A 15473-nucleotide genomic window follows, 5' to 3' on the forward strand; every position below is an offset into this window, starting at 1 on the left:
GTTGTTGTGGGGAAAACAGGACAGAGTATTATGTATGTTCACCACCTTGAGTTATTTATAAAAATAATAAAGGCGGGATTTAAAAAAAACATTATTTATTAAATTTCTCCCCCACCCATCTCCCCCCATTGATTATTATTAAATCATTAATGACAATCCCATTTTTCTCCAGAATGCAGTAGTGCCAGTAGAGAACAATTCTAATAATGAAAAACTAAAAAGATATAAGAATACTAAGTGTAATGTTTGAAAAATAATTCTTTTATTCACTTGTTCTGTAACTTTTGTGTAAACCCTTCAGATTATATACGATTCTCTGACTGGTTTACTGAACCCAGCTGCACCAAAAATTACCATCTATCTATATACTACTAAAACTCTCATTGTGTTTTATCTGTTTGTCCCCTCAAGTTAGCCCAAACAGTGCATTATACTGCAGCAATTTTTGAATCAAGGTAAAATCCGCTAACTTAAACAATGCGTAAAAACTCCAGGACCCATTATTCCTGTGGAACTGAAATTTCCACAATATTCAGACCTGTTTTATTCACAAAGTTGTGGCCGTTGCCGCGTCCCTGTGGTCATGTGATCATAATTTCCAACACTCCTTGCCAGCTTCCCACAAGCAAAGTCAATGGAGAAGCTGGCAGGAAGTCAGAAGTCGTTCCAGCTCCCACTGCTTTTTTGCCTGCCCATGTCATTCTATTTATCTGTTTAGGTAAGTAAATATTGAATTATTGAAGTTTGTTTGCCACTAGAATGATTTTTCTATTTATGATATATACACTTCTTAGATGCTCATGGGACCATCCAAGCATTGAGGTAAAAAAAAAAAAACATGGTCAGCCTAAAATTTAATGTTCATTCTGGTCACATCAGACTATACTACCTTTTTCTCAAAGGATGACCCAACAGGTCACAGGGTTGTCTAGTTTGTTATAAAGCTGAACAAAAAATGAATGGGATGGAGATTCCTAAAGGAAGGCACAGCTGACTGCAACAGTGAACATAAGTACTTCAGCCTGCATCTTTTTGTTGCTACCACCATTTCTAAGTGTTCTGAATGCTGAAATACCTTACCAAAGATTCCAGGAAAGTGGAAAACAATCGAAAAACCATGTATAGGCTGTAATAATCAGACTCTAAATTAACTTTTCCCCCTAATTAGAATAGGAACTCTGTTGGATGTTTATTAGAACTATGCTTAGGGGATAATTATGACATTTACAACATTTCAAATAATTTTAATGCAACAGTCATTACATAAGTAATTTTAATGGCAACATTATAATATAATCTATATATTAGCAGTTACTTACAAATGAAAATAAATGCGATTTACCTATTGACTGTCTTTGGCTCCTTTTATAAGATACTTTCAAAATATATCAAATTTAGAATTCCAAAATGAATCCATTGAAAATTGACTGGTTTTCTGGTGAAATTCATAAGCCACTTTACTAGTAAAGCAAAAATACAATTCTAGCAAACAGAAAAATGAGAATGTATCTTAGGCTATGTGTATCTTAAAGACAACATTTACTGTATCACCCCCTCCCCCCCTTGTAAGTTTACAGGCAATAATGGCATAGTTACAACAGCTTAGCAAGTATGGTTCAACTTGAAAATCGCTTTTATTATTTTACTTATTTTAGGGAGAGACAGGAGAAAAATGTGGCTGTTTCAATGACACATTGTAATAGTGAGAAACAATATTACATAATGGTCTTAAAACTTCTCTCTTAACTTTGAGAGTAATTGATGCCATCCATGTATTAAAGAATAGGCCGAAGAACTCAAAGAAAAAGGCACAGAGCAAGTGCTACTGTTTCTGAAACAAGTAATACATTAATTCTGGGAGTAGCAAATCCCAAACAGATATTTGCCAGCTTTTCAGAAGTGTCTTTTTAAAAATGTTCTACTAATCCACAATACCTTGTCACTACTGTGGATCTTTCAATTTGTTGCAGATCTCTTAAACATCTGGATGATTGTCCTTTGTTTGATTGGCAGCAATTCTACATCCTTTAAATCAGAGTTGTTGAGGACACAATTCAGAACATTCCCACTTTTTACAGATGATTTTGTCTGGTGTTTACTAGAAGTCTTCCCATTCTCACTGTGGGAACGTCTGTGTAGTTTGGGTTGATTTATTTCAGTCTGGCTGTTTGAAGCCTTTGAAAGTTTGCAGTGTTTCCTAACAGCTGGGGATTTTCTAACTGACTGAGATGTTGTAGGGCGCAATTGATACTCATCAGGGGAGCCTTTTTTGCGATTTAGTGTTTTCTGTTCTCTGTCCATTTCCTTCTGAATTCTCAAAGCCAGACGCCTGTCTTCTTCTTCCTGTTTATATCGTTCATAAAGCTGCTGCTCCAAATATATCTGCTTTTGTATATCATTCATCTCTTCCTCTTCTGTTTGTACAAAAGTTCTTCTTCTTTTGTCATTCAAATATGAATCCATGGCTGATTCAGTGGGAGATTCTTGAGATTTTCTCTTTGGGATCTCTTTAGTGATCAGAGAGCAACTCTGTTTTTTATTTCCAATTGGATAGTTTCCCATCACCTTTGTTTCTTCGCAGATTGTATCTTTGCCCTCCTGTTGGCTACTAGATGTCAAAGAAATAAGGATTTCTTCAGTGTTGTTATTTTTCTGGAGTTTCAGCAAGCATGTGCTTTCTGTAAAATTTCCATTTCTAAAATCATTATTATCAGATGCACTGCTTTTTGAGAAAAAATACTCAGTTTCACAGTCCTCCCTATGGGTAACATGTTCACCTGTTGGTTCATTTAACTGATTCCTGGAAAAAGACAACAATTCCAGCCCATGACAGTTGGACTCAGATATAGTACATATATTTAAATGAGGATCAGATGACTCTAAAGGGGAATCTTTAGTCATTTTTCCCTCTCTAATTGTCTCTGAAGATAGTATGGTCATATCTTTTCCTGTTTCTTCATCTTCTAATGTAAAGTTAGTTTTAGTTCTGATGCTTTCCTGGAAAAAAAAAAAAGTCAAATTCCAGTATGCACCTTTTTTGATATAGAAAAAAATTAGATTTTTTGATGACTCTATGGATCATGAAACATTGGAACATTAAAAATTTGATGATACAACTTCACAACCTGACTTCAAGGTAAAAGATTCAGAGATTTAGAAGTTTACTATAATCAGACATACATATTCCACAGTATTATACAGAAATTCCAGTATATACACATACCCCAGAAAGAGAGTCAATGTTTTCTTTTAATTTTCCAAATAGCAAATTTGGAGGCAAGACACCACACGACTTTGGAGAGAAATACCTTAACAAAAACAAAAAACAAAGGTAAAGGAAGGTTTTTATAGCTTGTGAAGAATAAGCTTTACACTAGATTTATATTTAAATATAACCTAGCATAGCTCTTACTTTATTTTCCAGAAGAGTGTATGTAATAAAATACTGCAAGACTCAGCTTCTTTTACCTTGGGCTAGTGCTGAATTTCTGTATATGCATTTTGGAACTCTGATTTGTTCCTGCTCTGCTCTCAAAAAAGGTATCAAGACACATTTGTTAAATTTAGACTTATTTTTCAGTTATGTATTTTTATTTCTATAATTGTTTAAATATGATTTTGATTTGTATTTTTTATTGTTAGCTGTTTGAGTATCATTCTTGGGTGGAAGGTTAAGATAAAAATCAAACAAATATGACAAAAGGAATAAAGATGTTTCCAAAGTGAGTTCAAGGTGCTGATGTTTAAAGCCCTAGAGCTCATTATGGATTGGAGTAGGGCTACATCTCTTAAATAAATGAGACCTTGGTATCCTAAGGATCATCTTATTCTATACACTCTGCCTCTTGTCTTTCAGTAGCACTAGTTCAGATCCTCATCAAGCAAAGCATATAGTTGCAATATTTATAGACAGGTTCTAGCATAATACCGTTTCACAGTTTATAAAAGCTCAACTGTTTAATTATTATTCATTTAATTTATATCCTGTTTTTCTCCTATGGCAGCTAAGAAAAAAAGGGACAAAATCTGATAAAAACATTTGAAATCAATTAACTAATTCAAATAGAAAAGTCCTGAGTAAAGAGGAAGCTCTTGACTCCTTTCTTATTAGCAGAAAGAGTGATGGCTTAGTACAAATCACAAAGAAGTGCATTTCAATCTGTTCTTTGCTCGCATGTCATCATGTGCTGTCCAGGGTCTGAAGGAGGGAGTGTACATCAGATACTGATTGGATGTCTCTCTCTTTGACCTTTGCCATTGAACACACGGACAAATGCCTCCATACAGTAATCTAAGAAACCTTCTTTGGTGATGACTGTGTACTCCTGACACATAAAGACAGTGCTCTACAGCTGATGCTGAATAAAGGTTCAGATGCTGCTATGCTCTTTGGCCTAACTATCAGCCTGAACAAAACTGAAGTACTTTACCAGCCTGTGCCAAATACCAACCCCATGGAACCAAAAATCACTGTTGATGACACTCAGCTGAAAATGTAAACAGCTTCTGTATATTATACAAATATGCAGATACTGTTCTAATCATTCTTTGACTACATAACTAGATTTTACTTACTTCTTAATGTCTCCAGAATTGCTTGATTTGTTTTTTGATGTTTTGTAACAATCAGAAGGGGATGGACCTGATAGCACACTGCTTTGTACAGACTCTTCAGAAGATGTGTTCTTCAGTGTCAAAAAAGATACAGATAAAAAAGCATGCCTATTATTATTATTTTCTGCCTTTTTAATATATAACTCAAGGCAGTGAACATACGTAATATTCTTGCCTCCTATTTTCCCCTCAACAATCCTGTGAGGTAGGTTGCGTTGAGAAACAGTGACTGGCCCAAAGTCACCCAGCTGGCTTTATACCATATTAAACTGCTTTATCAAAAAATTACTATAATAGTGATATACACAATTCATCCCACATTTTTAGAAATCGATACATTCATGCTCAACACCGAAAACTTGTTTGTATCACAGAGTGCTTCCCTGTGTACTGTACCAGAATACAATCATGTTGGCATCACCCACCAATTTATGTGACAGATTGTCAACAGGAAATGACATTGGCTTTTACTTCACTTAATCCAGGTTTAAATAAGAGCCACATTTAACAGCAGACATTATTTCTATGGCTTTGTCTGGGCATTGATATTTTTCTTTTATATTATGTATTCTTTTAAAATTGTAAGCTGCCCAGAGCCTTTTTGGAGTGGGGTGGCCTCAAAATCTAATAAATAATAAAACAAATTAGATTCTTACTCGGGAACAGCAATTGTATGGAAAAATAAGGTAAGCACAATAATTTATATCCAAAATAGGCAGTCTTAATTTACTACACCCAAAATAGATCTGCTAGGATTATGTGCTACAGTTATTTCAGAAGGTAGAATTTTTAAGGTATATTATATATATACACACATACACAAGGTGTACCAAAAGTCAGGCCCCATAGGCCAAGAGATGATTTAAAGGAGACCTTCACATTAAAATTTGCGAACATCAGAGAAAATGTTACTGTACTTAGGTCATATGTCAAACCAGTAAGGAAGTGTTTAGAAGGAAATGACAAGCAATTCAAACATTTAATGTAATTTATATAATAAATTGTCTAATGGGCCTGACTTTTGGTACACCCTGTTTATCAGTGTGCTGTAATGATTAAGTATTGGACTGGCACCAGGGAGACTCAGGTTCTAGTCCACCTTCAGTACAGACCCTCAGTGGGTGAATCTGGACCATTCACTCTTTCCAACCTCACAGAACTGCTGCTGTGGGAAAAAGTAGGAGGGAGCACTTTATATGCCAATGTGTGCTCCTACATGAAAGGCAGGATAGAAATCTAATCAATAAACAGATCTGCTACAGCTATTATTCCATTTTAAACAAAATACCTTGTTATACTAATAAGTACAGGAGGCAGAGATTATAAAAGTCAGAAGAAATACAGCATTGTAACACTGTACGGTACATTCGAAGTGTATTTTTTAACAATCTGGTAGCAGTGTCATTTTTTACATTTAACTTGATTACAGAAGTGAAAAAGCATCTCATTAAGCATATTAAGTACCCTCTTTCAGTGTTAATATTCAAAATGCCATTTAAGAAAATATGCTGAAGGTTTAACTCCTCTGAAATAGATATATAAAATTGAAAAGCCTACTTAACTGTCATTTTGGTTAAACTTACCGAACTGAAACTCAGTTCTCGTGCCAACACTTCATCTAATAGTAACTGTTCTGCTATCTTTTTTTTTCTTTCTTCTGTTAACCTCTGCTCTTCTTCATCTTCTGCTAGTAGTCTTTGAATATATTCTTCACTTGCTTTGCTCTCTTCTTGCTCAAGGGCACGACGTTCTGCTTCCACCTAACCCCAAAATTTATTATTGTTTATTTTTAATAAGTTATTTTACTTTATAGATTGAGAATTTTCATTTTTTACTACAACACTCCTTAAGAAAGAGCTTTCACATTTTGGCTTGGCTTAATACCCAGGCATTTTGTGCCTACAAGCAATCTTTACTTTCTCTCAATCCAGGGCTTGCCTCAGGATTTTATGATCCCTTGCAAAACTGCCTATTAGTGAGCACCATTCAAATTTCTACTTACCTTAGTGATCTCAGCTTCATATTCTTTCCTTAATTCTCCAGGTTTACTTAAGCAGTGTATTGGGTGAGGCATAAGCACTATTCCAGAAAATAAAGCAGAGGTGAGACAAAATATGATTATTATAATCCAATTATTTTAAGGGTGCAAGTTGCAATTTAATATGAATATGTATGAAAGCATACACTTAAGTGCAATCCTTTTCTATCAACCTGGACCCTTTGCAATTTCTGCCTCTAACAATATATAATTAGCACGCATAAGATATTAAAGGGAAGGTTAAAAATAAAGCACCATTGAAAATTTATCTAGGAAAAACAAAACATTTGACTTTTAACAGTGGTGACTTATATTTATGTTATTAAATTATTACAGTTTAGCAAATAATTCAACAAATATAACAACCTATATCGTACTACTCTATCTCCCCATACATATGATTTCTGGCATGATGATTTCTTCCACAAAGAAGAGTAATCTCTGAGCTTGGAAATGTATCACTCTCTTATTAGCTAAAATTTATTCTTACTTAAAATAGACCAGCAAGTGAATTGCCAAATACCAATTTCTCTTGCTTTTTTTTCAAAACTTTATGTAAAAAAAAGTGTGAAGTATCAAGCTAGTACAATTTTACTTACAATCATTTTCTAGGTCCTGTCCATTAATTCTGCGTTGGCACTCTTCTGGGAAGTGTTTCTTAATTTTTTCCCATAACTCCAAATTAATAAGAGTGTTCTTGCGAGAGTTATATCGTGCCCAAGATGAGACTCGCCGACGACAGAAAGGACAACACAAACTTGCTTTTTCCACTGTAAGTTGGAAACAGGCATTACAAAGAGTATGGTGGCATGGTAATGTGACTGGCTCCACAAAAATATCCATGCAAATGTTACAATGGCAGTCTGACAAGGAGAGTGGAGCCTCTGATTCTTTTGGCATCTTCAGTCCAGGAAGGGAAAACAATTCCCTTAATACATCATCAGCATCTACAAAAATAGCACATTACCTGTTAAGGATCAGTAAAAGAGTAGCATTAAAATTATGTCTGCTAGATCATTCTTCACATGATGTATGTTATCTGCTGTCTAAGCTTTATCACTATTAGTATAGTACAATACTGTTCTATTGTAAAAGCATAAAAACAAATGTATGAATTATAAGGAATGCCCTCGTCTATTACTTTATTGTTAAGCAGTGGCCGAATTAGGCTGATACATTGTTTCCCAATGCAAACATACTTCGAACTCTCTTGAGGTATTTCTGTGTAGATGCTTAAAACTATAGAAGTTATAAAATACTGCTTTGCAATCATGTAACATAGAAATCCAATTGTATCAACTACTTTCTTTAGAAAAACACTAAGTTACCTGATTATTTGTAGACAGGCTGTTTAAAAGCAGTTTTGCCAGTGTGCAGAATGCCGTGTACTAAATAGAACTAAAGCAACGCGATGCTAACTCAAAATAGTATTTTCGGAATAGGGAGGCTGTTATGTGGGGGGCGGGGGAGAGCTAAGCTAATTGAGATACATGACCGTAACTCTCACACATTCTGTTTGCCTCTAACCTGAAGCTCACTTTATTCGATCACACCTGATTTCCGGTTCTGCACTTCATTAAGACGTATTAGGGCAGATAAACAGGGTCGCGCGCAGAAAAACGTTTAGACTAAAAGCCTCATCACGGAACGGCGGGAGCGAGAGGAGAGACCGGCAGCCTTAGCGCGTCCCGCTACCCACTTTCTTCTCCGAGCAAAAAAAGCTGGGAAAGCTATACGGCTGACCCGTCCCCACACGAAGACTCACTTCACGGGTTACAAAGAGGCCAGGCCGAACAAGACGCTCACGCTCCTCGTACTGCAGCGGCGGGACGGAAGAAAAGGACGTCGCCCGACCCATCGGGGCAAGCGCGTCGCGGGCCTTCACGACCCCACGCAAGGTCCCGCCGCTTCCGGCCGCCGCTCGGAAGCCTGGAGCCGGACCCAAAAGGTGCTGCAGCTCGGGAAGCGCGACAAGGCGACAGCTCCTTTTCCTCCACTGCCGGACCCTCTGACCTGCCCACCGTGAGAAAACGAACAACAGCCAATCGTGCAGCCGAATGCTCGGACGCCCCGCCTATTTCCGCTTCCCTCTCCCGCCTTAACTTGAAAGGATTCGATTAGCTGGTTGTTCCGAGTTGCAGAAAAAGACCTCCGCGTATACGATTTTTATTGTAGCCGCCGTGGCGAATTTTATTTATTTTTGAAAATAAAATGGAAAAACCAAAATACGTTAAAAGTCAGTCTGTGTAGATTTGTTGTTTTGCATATGCATAAATATTTAATTTTTAATCATTAAAACAGCAAATCTTATTTATAATTTCTAAAGTACCCGACGTCTCCTATTACATCATTATAATAATTTCTATATTTGTTATTTAAAAAGTACAGGACTCAAAATGAAGACAAATCCCAGTTGAGCTATATTTTATATTAAAAAAAGAACCAGCTTTTTATTTTATCCCAGTCCATTTTTTCATCTTTTTTTAAAATTTTTATTTTATCCCAGTTGAGCTATATTTTACATTAAAAGAACAATCTATGTTTCTTCAGTGTAATAAATATCAGCAGTCATTGAGAGATGTAGGTGCAATATGAAACTCAGAGCATCAGGGTGTAATTTTAATAGTATTGTATAAAACCTGTATGCTGCTTGACTCTCAGCATGCTCACAAAATGCATGGCTAAAAGGTGGTAGGCTAAGTTCCTGGCTATGCACAAATAAAGGAATGGGTTGGATTGGACTGGATTCTATTGGATTCTCTTGGCTTTATTTTCTCCCCTCCTACCAGACATCTTGAGCCAGTGAAAAATAACTACTGCTGAGAATAGATCTGGATGAGGAGATAAGTTGTTACAAATGGCTAGACCCACTGGTTATTTATTAAAACCTGATATTGAGGCAAGCGATATTGAGGCAGGGTAACTGAGGAACTGCCCAAAAAACCAGGAATGGCTGTCCTGCTTTACTAGATAGACGTCTCCCACCCTACAGATCAAGCACTGGGCTTGCATGGGATCAGCGACTTGCTGGGTGAGGAGGTGTCTCTCCCTGCTTCTCCTTCCAACCCTCCCAGTCCTGATCCCTGATCCCTAAACTGCTAGGGCTGGGAGGATTAGGACTAACCTGCTAATACCTTTCATCCAGACGAAGAAACAACTGACAAGTATCAGATGGGAAGGGGATGAACAGGTGTAAAATAGGAGATATGTTGCTTCACCACATAACTTTTCCAAGTTTTCCAGGCTACATTTAAACATGTGTTAAAACTGTGTTCAGGCTGCTTTTGAACATAGGTTTACTACTCTTTCAGAAGAGTTTGACCCTTGTTTAAAAATAGCCAGCCAATAGCTGACAGCGGGTTGGGGGCAGTTTCTTGATACAGTGGAAAAGCTTCCTCCCACTTCACTCTGCAGCTTCCACACTCATGCCTATTTGGTGTTCAGTGGACTATTTTAAAACATGGGTTAAGCACTTTTATGAAACTGCAGTAAACCCACATTCAAAAGTAAGATGGAGAGCAGTTGGCAGGTGTGGTGGTGGTAGAGATGTTGTATCTTAGGCAACAGAGATAGAGATGTCCCTGTCCTGTTTTACCATGCATCTCTCCACCACACTGCCAACTATAGTCAGCTGCTGTTCAAGCTGATTCAGGTTTCTGAGCCAGGGAATGGATCAGAAACCTGATGAGTACAGGAGAAGAGCCAGTTTTAGAGAACTAGACTGTCCTAATGCCCCAAAGAATGGCACTGGAAGTCAGTACCCACACCAGCCTAAAGTGGTCAGTATCAGGCTAATTTCATCCCCAAGAGGTCTCCTGTGACACTGATCAAGTGATTGCTGAAGCATGTCAATCTGCATCCACAGCAAAATGGCTGTTTGTTGCCAGCTTAAAAGTGAAAACACTGCTTTTAACACCAAAATAGTTAAGGATTATTTTAAACCATGTCTTGTATGGATTGAGGATGAATAGAAGGCAGTGTTATGAAGACATGGCAGCAAAAAGAGATTATTGGGGCATGACTGAGTACAAATAGGGAAATTAATCTCCCTATGGCTGATGTTGGAATTGTGTGATTAATTTATGGTTTTGTGTGTCATGTATAGGGCTACCAGATCTGGACTACAAAAATCCAATGACCTCTAATCGCAACAAAGAAATAGAGTTTTTGCAGCCCAGATCTGGTATTCATGTGCAGAATGTTTAGAAACTGCAATTAATTTGAAATGTAGAAAATTGGGTTAAGAGAGTAAACTATGGATAGATGTGTCACACAAGAATATTTGCTATGCCTTTAGTTAATCATTTAGAGTATCTAATAAATAGTACTTAATCTAAAATATTTCTGATTTTATTAATATAAAAACGTTTGTTTCCCACTTATCAGTGATGTGATTTACTTCAATGCAGAAGTTAATATGGAAACACAACCAGTTCATACTAACACAACCAGTTATGCATTTCGTTTAAAGATTTTGACTATGCAGATGTTGATATGAAATCATGATTTTTTGTCACCTAACATCAGATTTTACAATAGGGAAAAAATGAATAAATGGAGCAACTTCTCAGATACTTTTAGCAGAGAGAAACAGGTAGAAATAGGCGATATCTGGGACATAGTGGGTCCTGGGTTTAATAGGTGATAATCAAAAGATCTAAAAACAAGATGGACAGCCAATATAAATCTGTAATCTTATCTAAAGGTTCACAGAGGAAGGGATGTAATTCTTATGGAGAGAAGGGGTTCAATTATGACTATTAAAATTCATTCTATAGATCAGCTTATCATTTGATTTTGTATATATACCCACATATATCTATATAACTTGAAGGCCAGCCTCAAAACATTGTTTTATGAAAATATTTTATATATTGCACCAGGAATTTACAGTCAGTGTATCTTAAAAGAAAAAACTGTTAGCAACAAAGACTTACAAATAATTATATCAAACATATCAGTAGAGAAAATTAACACACCTTTTTAAACAAATTAGATTGTCTGCCAGCTTGAAAACCACTGAGGATTAAGCCAGTTGAACTTCCTGTGAGAGATAATCCATAAATAGTGTGACTGTTACCCCACCCTGAGGTCTTTTATTTATTTATTATGTTTATAAACTACTGTAATCTGCATGGACTCCTGGGGTTTACATCCATAAAGTCATATACAACTAAGTATGTGATTATACTATAGTATAAAAATACAGAAAATAGTAAGTACAGATGGTACCCACTCCTCAGTCTCTAAATGCCCCCTGGAGCAATTCTATTTTTATCAATTTCCAGCAGGCCAGCAGTTTCCCCACCACCCTCTCAACAGGTTTCCCTAAAAAGGGAAGGTTGGAGACCAGGTGATAATAGTCTCAAACTGCCAGCTCCAAGGAGAGCTTCTTTCTCAATCATCTACCACAAAGTATGCACATTTGAAAGTGGTATTGCTGTTGCATATTCAGTAAACATTCATAGAGATTTGGGCCACAAATTTTTATATGTATTTGCAAAGTAATCTGCTAGATCCACAAAGTTCAGCTAGGTCTTAGGTATCAATATATTGATAAATAAATTCCATCTGCCATTCAAGGATAAGACATATCTCACACGGGAAACAAAATGAGGTACTTGATAACTGCATCCACCCACTTACTGAAGTAGTTAATAGAAGGATTTTAAAATATTTTATAGACAGAATAGAAATTTTCCAGCAGTTACATTGTGCTTTCTAGTGTTCACTTCACAAACATTATCTACATAATCTGTTCCACAGCTTTGTAAAGTAAGCTAGTGCTACTTTCCCATATTATACATAAACTGAAGGTTTTGCATCAAGCCACTTTTGATAAATCTGAATCAAGTATTTCCCCTATAGGTCATTTTAGATTGTATGTTTCTGGAGGAAAAGTATTGTTTCAGAATATTTTTGCTCTTTAGAAATATCTTCAAACTTTCTTGTTTTCCACTACATTAACAGCACATAACAGGCTTTGGTGAAGGACCTGATTTTTTACCACTTTGTTTATAACAGATTGGATGTCTTGGGTGTAATTTTGTCTTTGTTTATCAGGATAGTAGTTTGCATCTTGGCTGTAGGTAATGAAAAATGCAGAGAGAGCTTTAAAATCTTCTTCCTGGAGTCCCAGTATCTCCAGTGCTGATTCCCATGCTAACTGAATTCTTTGGTTTTTACCTTTCCGCTTCAGAACAGATGATAGCGTAGGCAAGGCTCTGGCAAGATCTGGTACTCTTTTTATCACTTGAGAATGTAGGCAATGAATAGTTTCACAGATATAGCTATGGAAGAGGTTTATCTCTACAGAATTAAACCTGTAAAAAGATGTAGAAATATCATCTACCTTTACGGTTTATATCAAGAGGCTCACAAATTATTTCCATTTGAGAAGCAGCAATGTTGCAAAATCCTATTTGTTTTCATTTTAAGGTAAGCATCATTAATTTAGATGGAAATTATTCCCAGATAATGTGTCTTTAGGGTTGCAGCCTAAAACTGTAATACTTATATTTAATTAGTGTACGTTCTGTCAAAGGGAAATTCAACCACACACCTACAGTTCTATTAATTCAGTCCAATCCCAAAAATTTTATTCAAATTAATTCCCATATAAAATTTAATTAAAGCACTATTTATGGATGTAAAATTCAGATTTCTTTTCAAGATTTGATTAGTACTCCACAGCTGAACTGTTTGCAATAAACATTTCATAATAGGAACAAAGTCCTTGATTTTCTTAAGCCGCTCTGTTAATTCTTAAAGCTAGCATTACACACCCTGAAATGTTCTAGATGTATTGGATTAAAACAGAGAATTTCCAGCCTGTATGAGAAGTCCCAGATGCTGGCCATGCTGCCAAGAGACTTTGGGAATTGTACTCCAATACACCAGAAGAGCACCAAGTTGGGAAAGGCTGCTTAAAATCATCATCTGTTAGCACATGAACAATATATTAAACCTATCAAATTATTGGTACATTTTTGTTAACCCAAGAATACAGTTATCACTTGTAATACTATTACCAGACAGCCATTATATTATTCCTAAAGTTTTTATGCATATAACAACTTAACCTGTATTTTCATTTTTCTTACCTGTCTTCTAGCAGTGATGTCCACATCACATCTTGCTCCAGAACCGTATTCCAGAAGTCAAATTTCTCTGATAATTTTTGAATACTGGAATCTAATACAGTATATTGCAACTTTATAGTTTGCAGCTTGTTTTCAATTCTGGTAAGATTCAAAAGCCAAAAGAAATTAGAATCAAGACCCTCCCATTCTAGAGAATGTAATTTTGTAAAGTTTCCGAGTTTGATTGAAGAGTTCTTGTACAATAGATGACTTATGTTTGACAGACTGACACATGAGTTTGGCACTTAGTTTCTTTAGCTTCTTTCAACATGGTTTATGCGATGTTGTCATAACCCTGTACTTGTTGCAATCTTTTCCCCATGTAGAACTAGCAATCTAATCTTCTAATCTATTGTATCTTTTGGAAAATGATTTTTTTAAAAAAAATACAAATAATAAAGATAATTTTTTGAAAAGTGCAGTAACGCTTTGGCAAGGTCATTTTCTTTTCAGCTTTATGTAGTAAAATGTCTTGGTACATTTATTTTCCTAAAATACAGTAAATATCATTTAATCCATATTGATTTGACTAGCTATATAAACATATAGTTTATAACTAAATCACAAGCAAGTTAATCCTTTTTCTCCAGTGTTCATTATGGAAATAACTATCTAACTCTGTGGAACTGCTACAATGCACACAGATATTTGCTTATCTCATAGTCATTTCCGTTATTTATAATGTTCCATGTTTAAGATTGCTGTCCCAAAATGCTAAACTACTGAACAGCTGGCTGTTTTTAAAAATCCTACTACAGAATAAAGAAGAAACAAGTGAAATGTGTTAACTCTGTAGCTAACTAGTTTACATTTTTAATTATTTTGGTATCTCTGAAGAAGTAAAGCAATGTCTAATGAAAGAAAGGTTCAAATCCATTTTAAAGCAGACATTTTCCATCATCCACCCTGCTCCTTAAGCCTTGGTAAGTCACCACTGTTTTTAAAAAGAATAATTTCAAGTACAGCATGTGTTACGTTTCTCTTATTTTGAGACATCATAGAGATTTACAAAGCAGAACAGGTCAGGAAATATATATTCAAAATAAATATTTAACATATGAAATATTCAACTCCAAGACCCTTCCCAACACAAGCCTTCCCAGCAAAGCTCAATCTTTTTTCCCCTTTGTGACCTGTTTAATGTCTTGTTCAGGACACACAGAGATAAAGGCTCTTTGGCCATCTTCAGGAATAAGAGATGTATGTTTCAACTGTCTCCAACTTCTGTTTTGCAGCAGACTGCAGTCATATATCTAGTAATCCAACTGGTGCTGAAGGTCAGTTTTCACTTAAAGCTTTTTATAGCCAGGAGATCCAAATATAGCATATTAACACATACTCACAAGCACATTGTTTATTAAACTGCAACATGGTAATTGTGGTATTTTTTCCTGCTTATTTTCATGCAAACATACATTAAGACTACAAACATCACACAGTTCCCTGAAAGTAAATTATACTGAATTCTATGAACTTGCTTCTAACATGTCACATATAGGATTGCTGTAATTAACCATTAATTTTAGATTCATGTCAATCTATAATATAGTAGTTTTATTTCTTAAATCTCTAGTCCTTGGAAACTTCTAGCAGTGCAGAAGTTGCTGAACTGCAACCCCCAGCAGTACTCACTTAATGGTATGCTGGCTGGGACCTCTGAGGAATAGTTCAGCAATAAT

At 35.9% G+C, this 15473-nt stretch overlaps 2 protein-coding genes across 6 annotated transcripts; both read right to left on the reverse strand.

The window, feature by feature from the left end:
• Positions 1 to 282: 282 nt before the first annotated feature.
• RNF168 (ring finger protein 168) lies at positions 283 to 8688 on the reverse strand. 5 transcript variants are annotated; one of them, XM_088132109.1, is made up of 7 exons: positions 8418 to 8688; positions 7252 to 7619; positions 6617 to 6693; positions 6198 to 6374; positions 4576 to 4685; positions 3224 to 3308; positions 283 to 2997 (listed from the first exon to the last, which is right to left on the reverse strand). In XM_088132109.1, the coding sequence occupies exons 2-7, from the start codon at positions 7550 to 7552 to the stop codon at positions 1957 to 1959; spliced, it is 1791 nt and encodes a 596-aa protein (XP_087988235.1). In that variant the 5' UTR covers positions 7553 to 7619; positions 8418 to 8688; the 3' UTR covers positions 283 to 1956. The 5 variants fall into 5 exon arrangements, with proteins under 5 accessions (XP_087988235.1, XP_087988234.1, XP_087988236.1 ...); XM_088132108.1 differs by having other exon boundaries at positions 7252 to 7599; positions 8418 to 8687; XM_088132110.1 differs by lacking the exon at positions 8418 to 8688 and adding an exon at positions 8180 to 8411 and having other exon boundaries at positions 7252 to 7599.
• A 1157-nt stretch (positions 8689 to 9845) lies between these two features.
• SMCO1 (single-pass membrane protein with coiled-coil domains 1) lies at positions 9846 to 15091 on the reverse strand. Its single transcript, XM_007431432.3, has 3 exons — positions 14928 to 15091; positions 13756 to 13893; positions 9846 to 12975 (listed from the first exon to the last, which is right to left on the reverse strand). The coding sequence occupies exons 1-3, from the start codon at positions 14975 to 14977 to the stop codon at positions 12591 to 12593; spliced, it is 573 nt and encodes a 190-aa protein (XP_007431494.1). The 5' UTR covers positions 14978 to 15091; the 3' UTR covers positions 9846 to 12590.
• Positions 15092 to 15473: the final 382 nt, after the last annotated feature.

Source organism: Python bivittatus, unplaced genomic scaffold (genome assembly GCF_059951505.1).
Source record: "Python bivittatus isolate LINGU-HERP-01145 unplaced genomic scaffold, Pbiv_v1 ctg000980_np1212, whole genome shotgun sequence".
Classification (NCBI taxonomy): Eukaryota; Metazoa; Chordata; class Lepidosauria; order Squamata; family Pythonidae; genus Python; species Python bivittatus.

Bases quoted from the DNA above. Each gene is read 5' to 3' on its own strand.
- SMCO1 (XM_007431432.3), bottom strand. From the start codon at position 14,977: ATGGCCAAAGAGCCTTTATCTCTGTGTGTCCTGAACAAGACATTAAAC. The intron at 13,894-14,927 runs GTCACAAAGGGG...GAATCTTACCAG, and splicing joins CTGAACAAGACATTAAACAG to AATTGAAAACAAGCTGCAAA. The intron at 12,976-13,755 runs GTAAGAAAAATG...ATCTTTTTACAG, and splicing joins ACATCACTGCTAGAAGACAG to GTTTAATTCTGTAGAGATAA.
- RNF168 (XM_088132109.1), bottom strand. From the start codon at position 7,552: ATGCCAAAAGAATCAGAGGCTCCACTCTCCTTGTCAGACTGCCATTGT. The intron at 6,375-6,616 runs GTAAGTAGAAAT...TTTTGGGGTTAG, and splicing joins ATGAAGCTGAGATCACTAAG to GTGGAAGCAGAACGTCGTGC. The intron at 3,309-4,575 runs GTAAGTAAAATC...GTTTTTGTTAAG, and splicing joins AATTCTGGAGACATTAAGAA to GTATTTCTCTCCAAAGTCGT.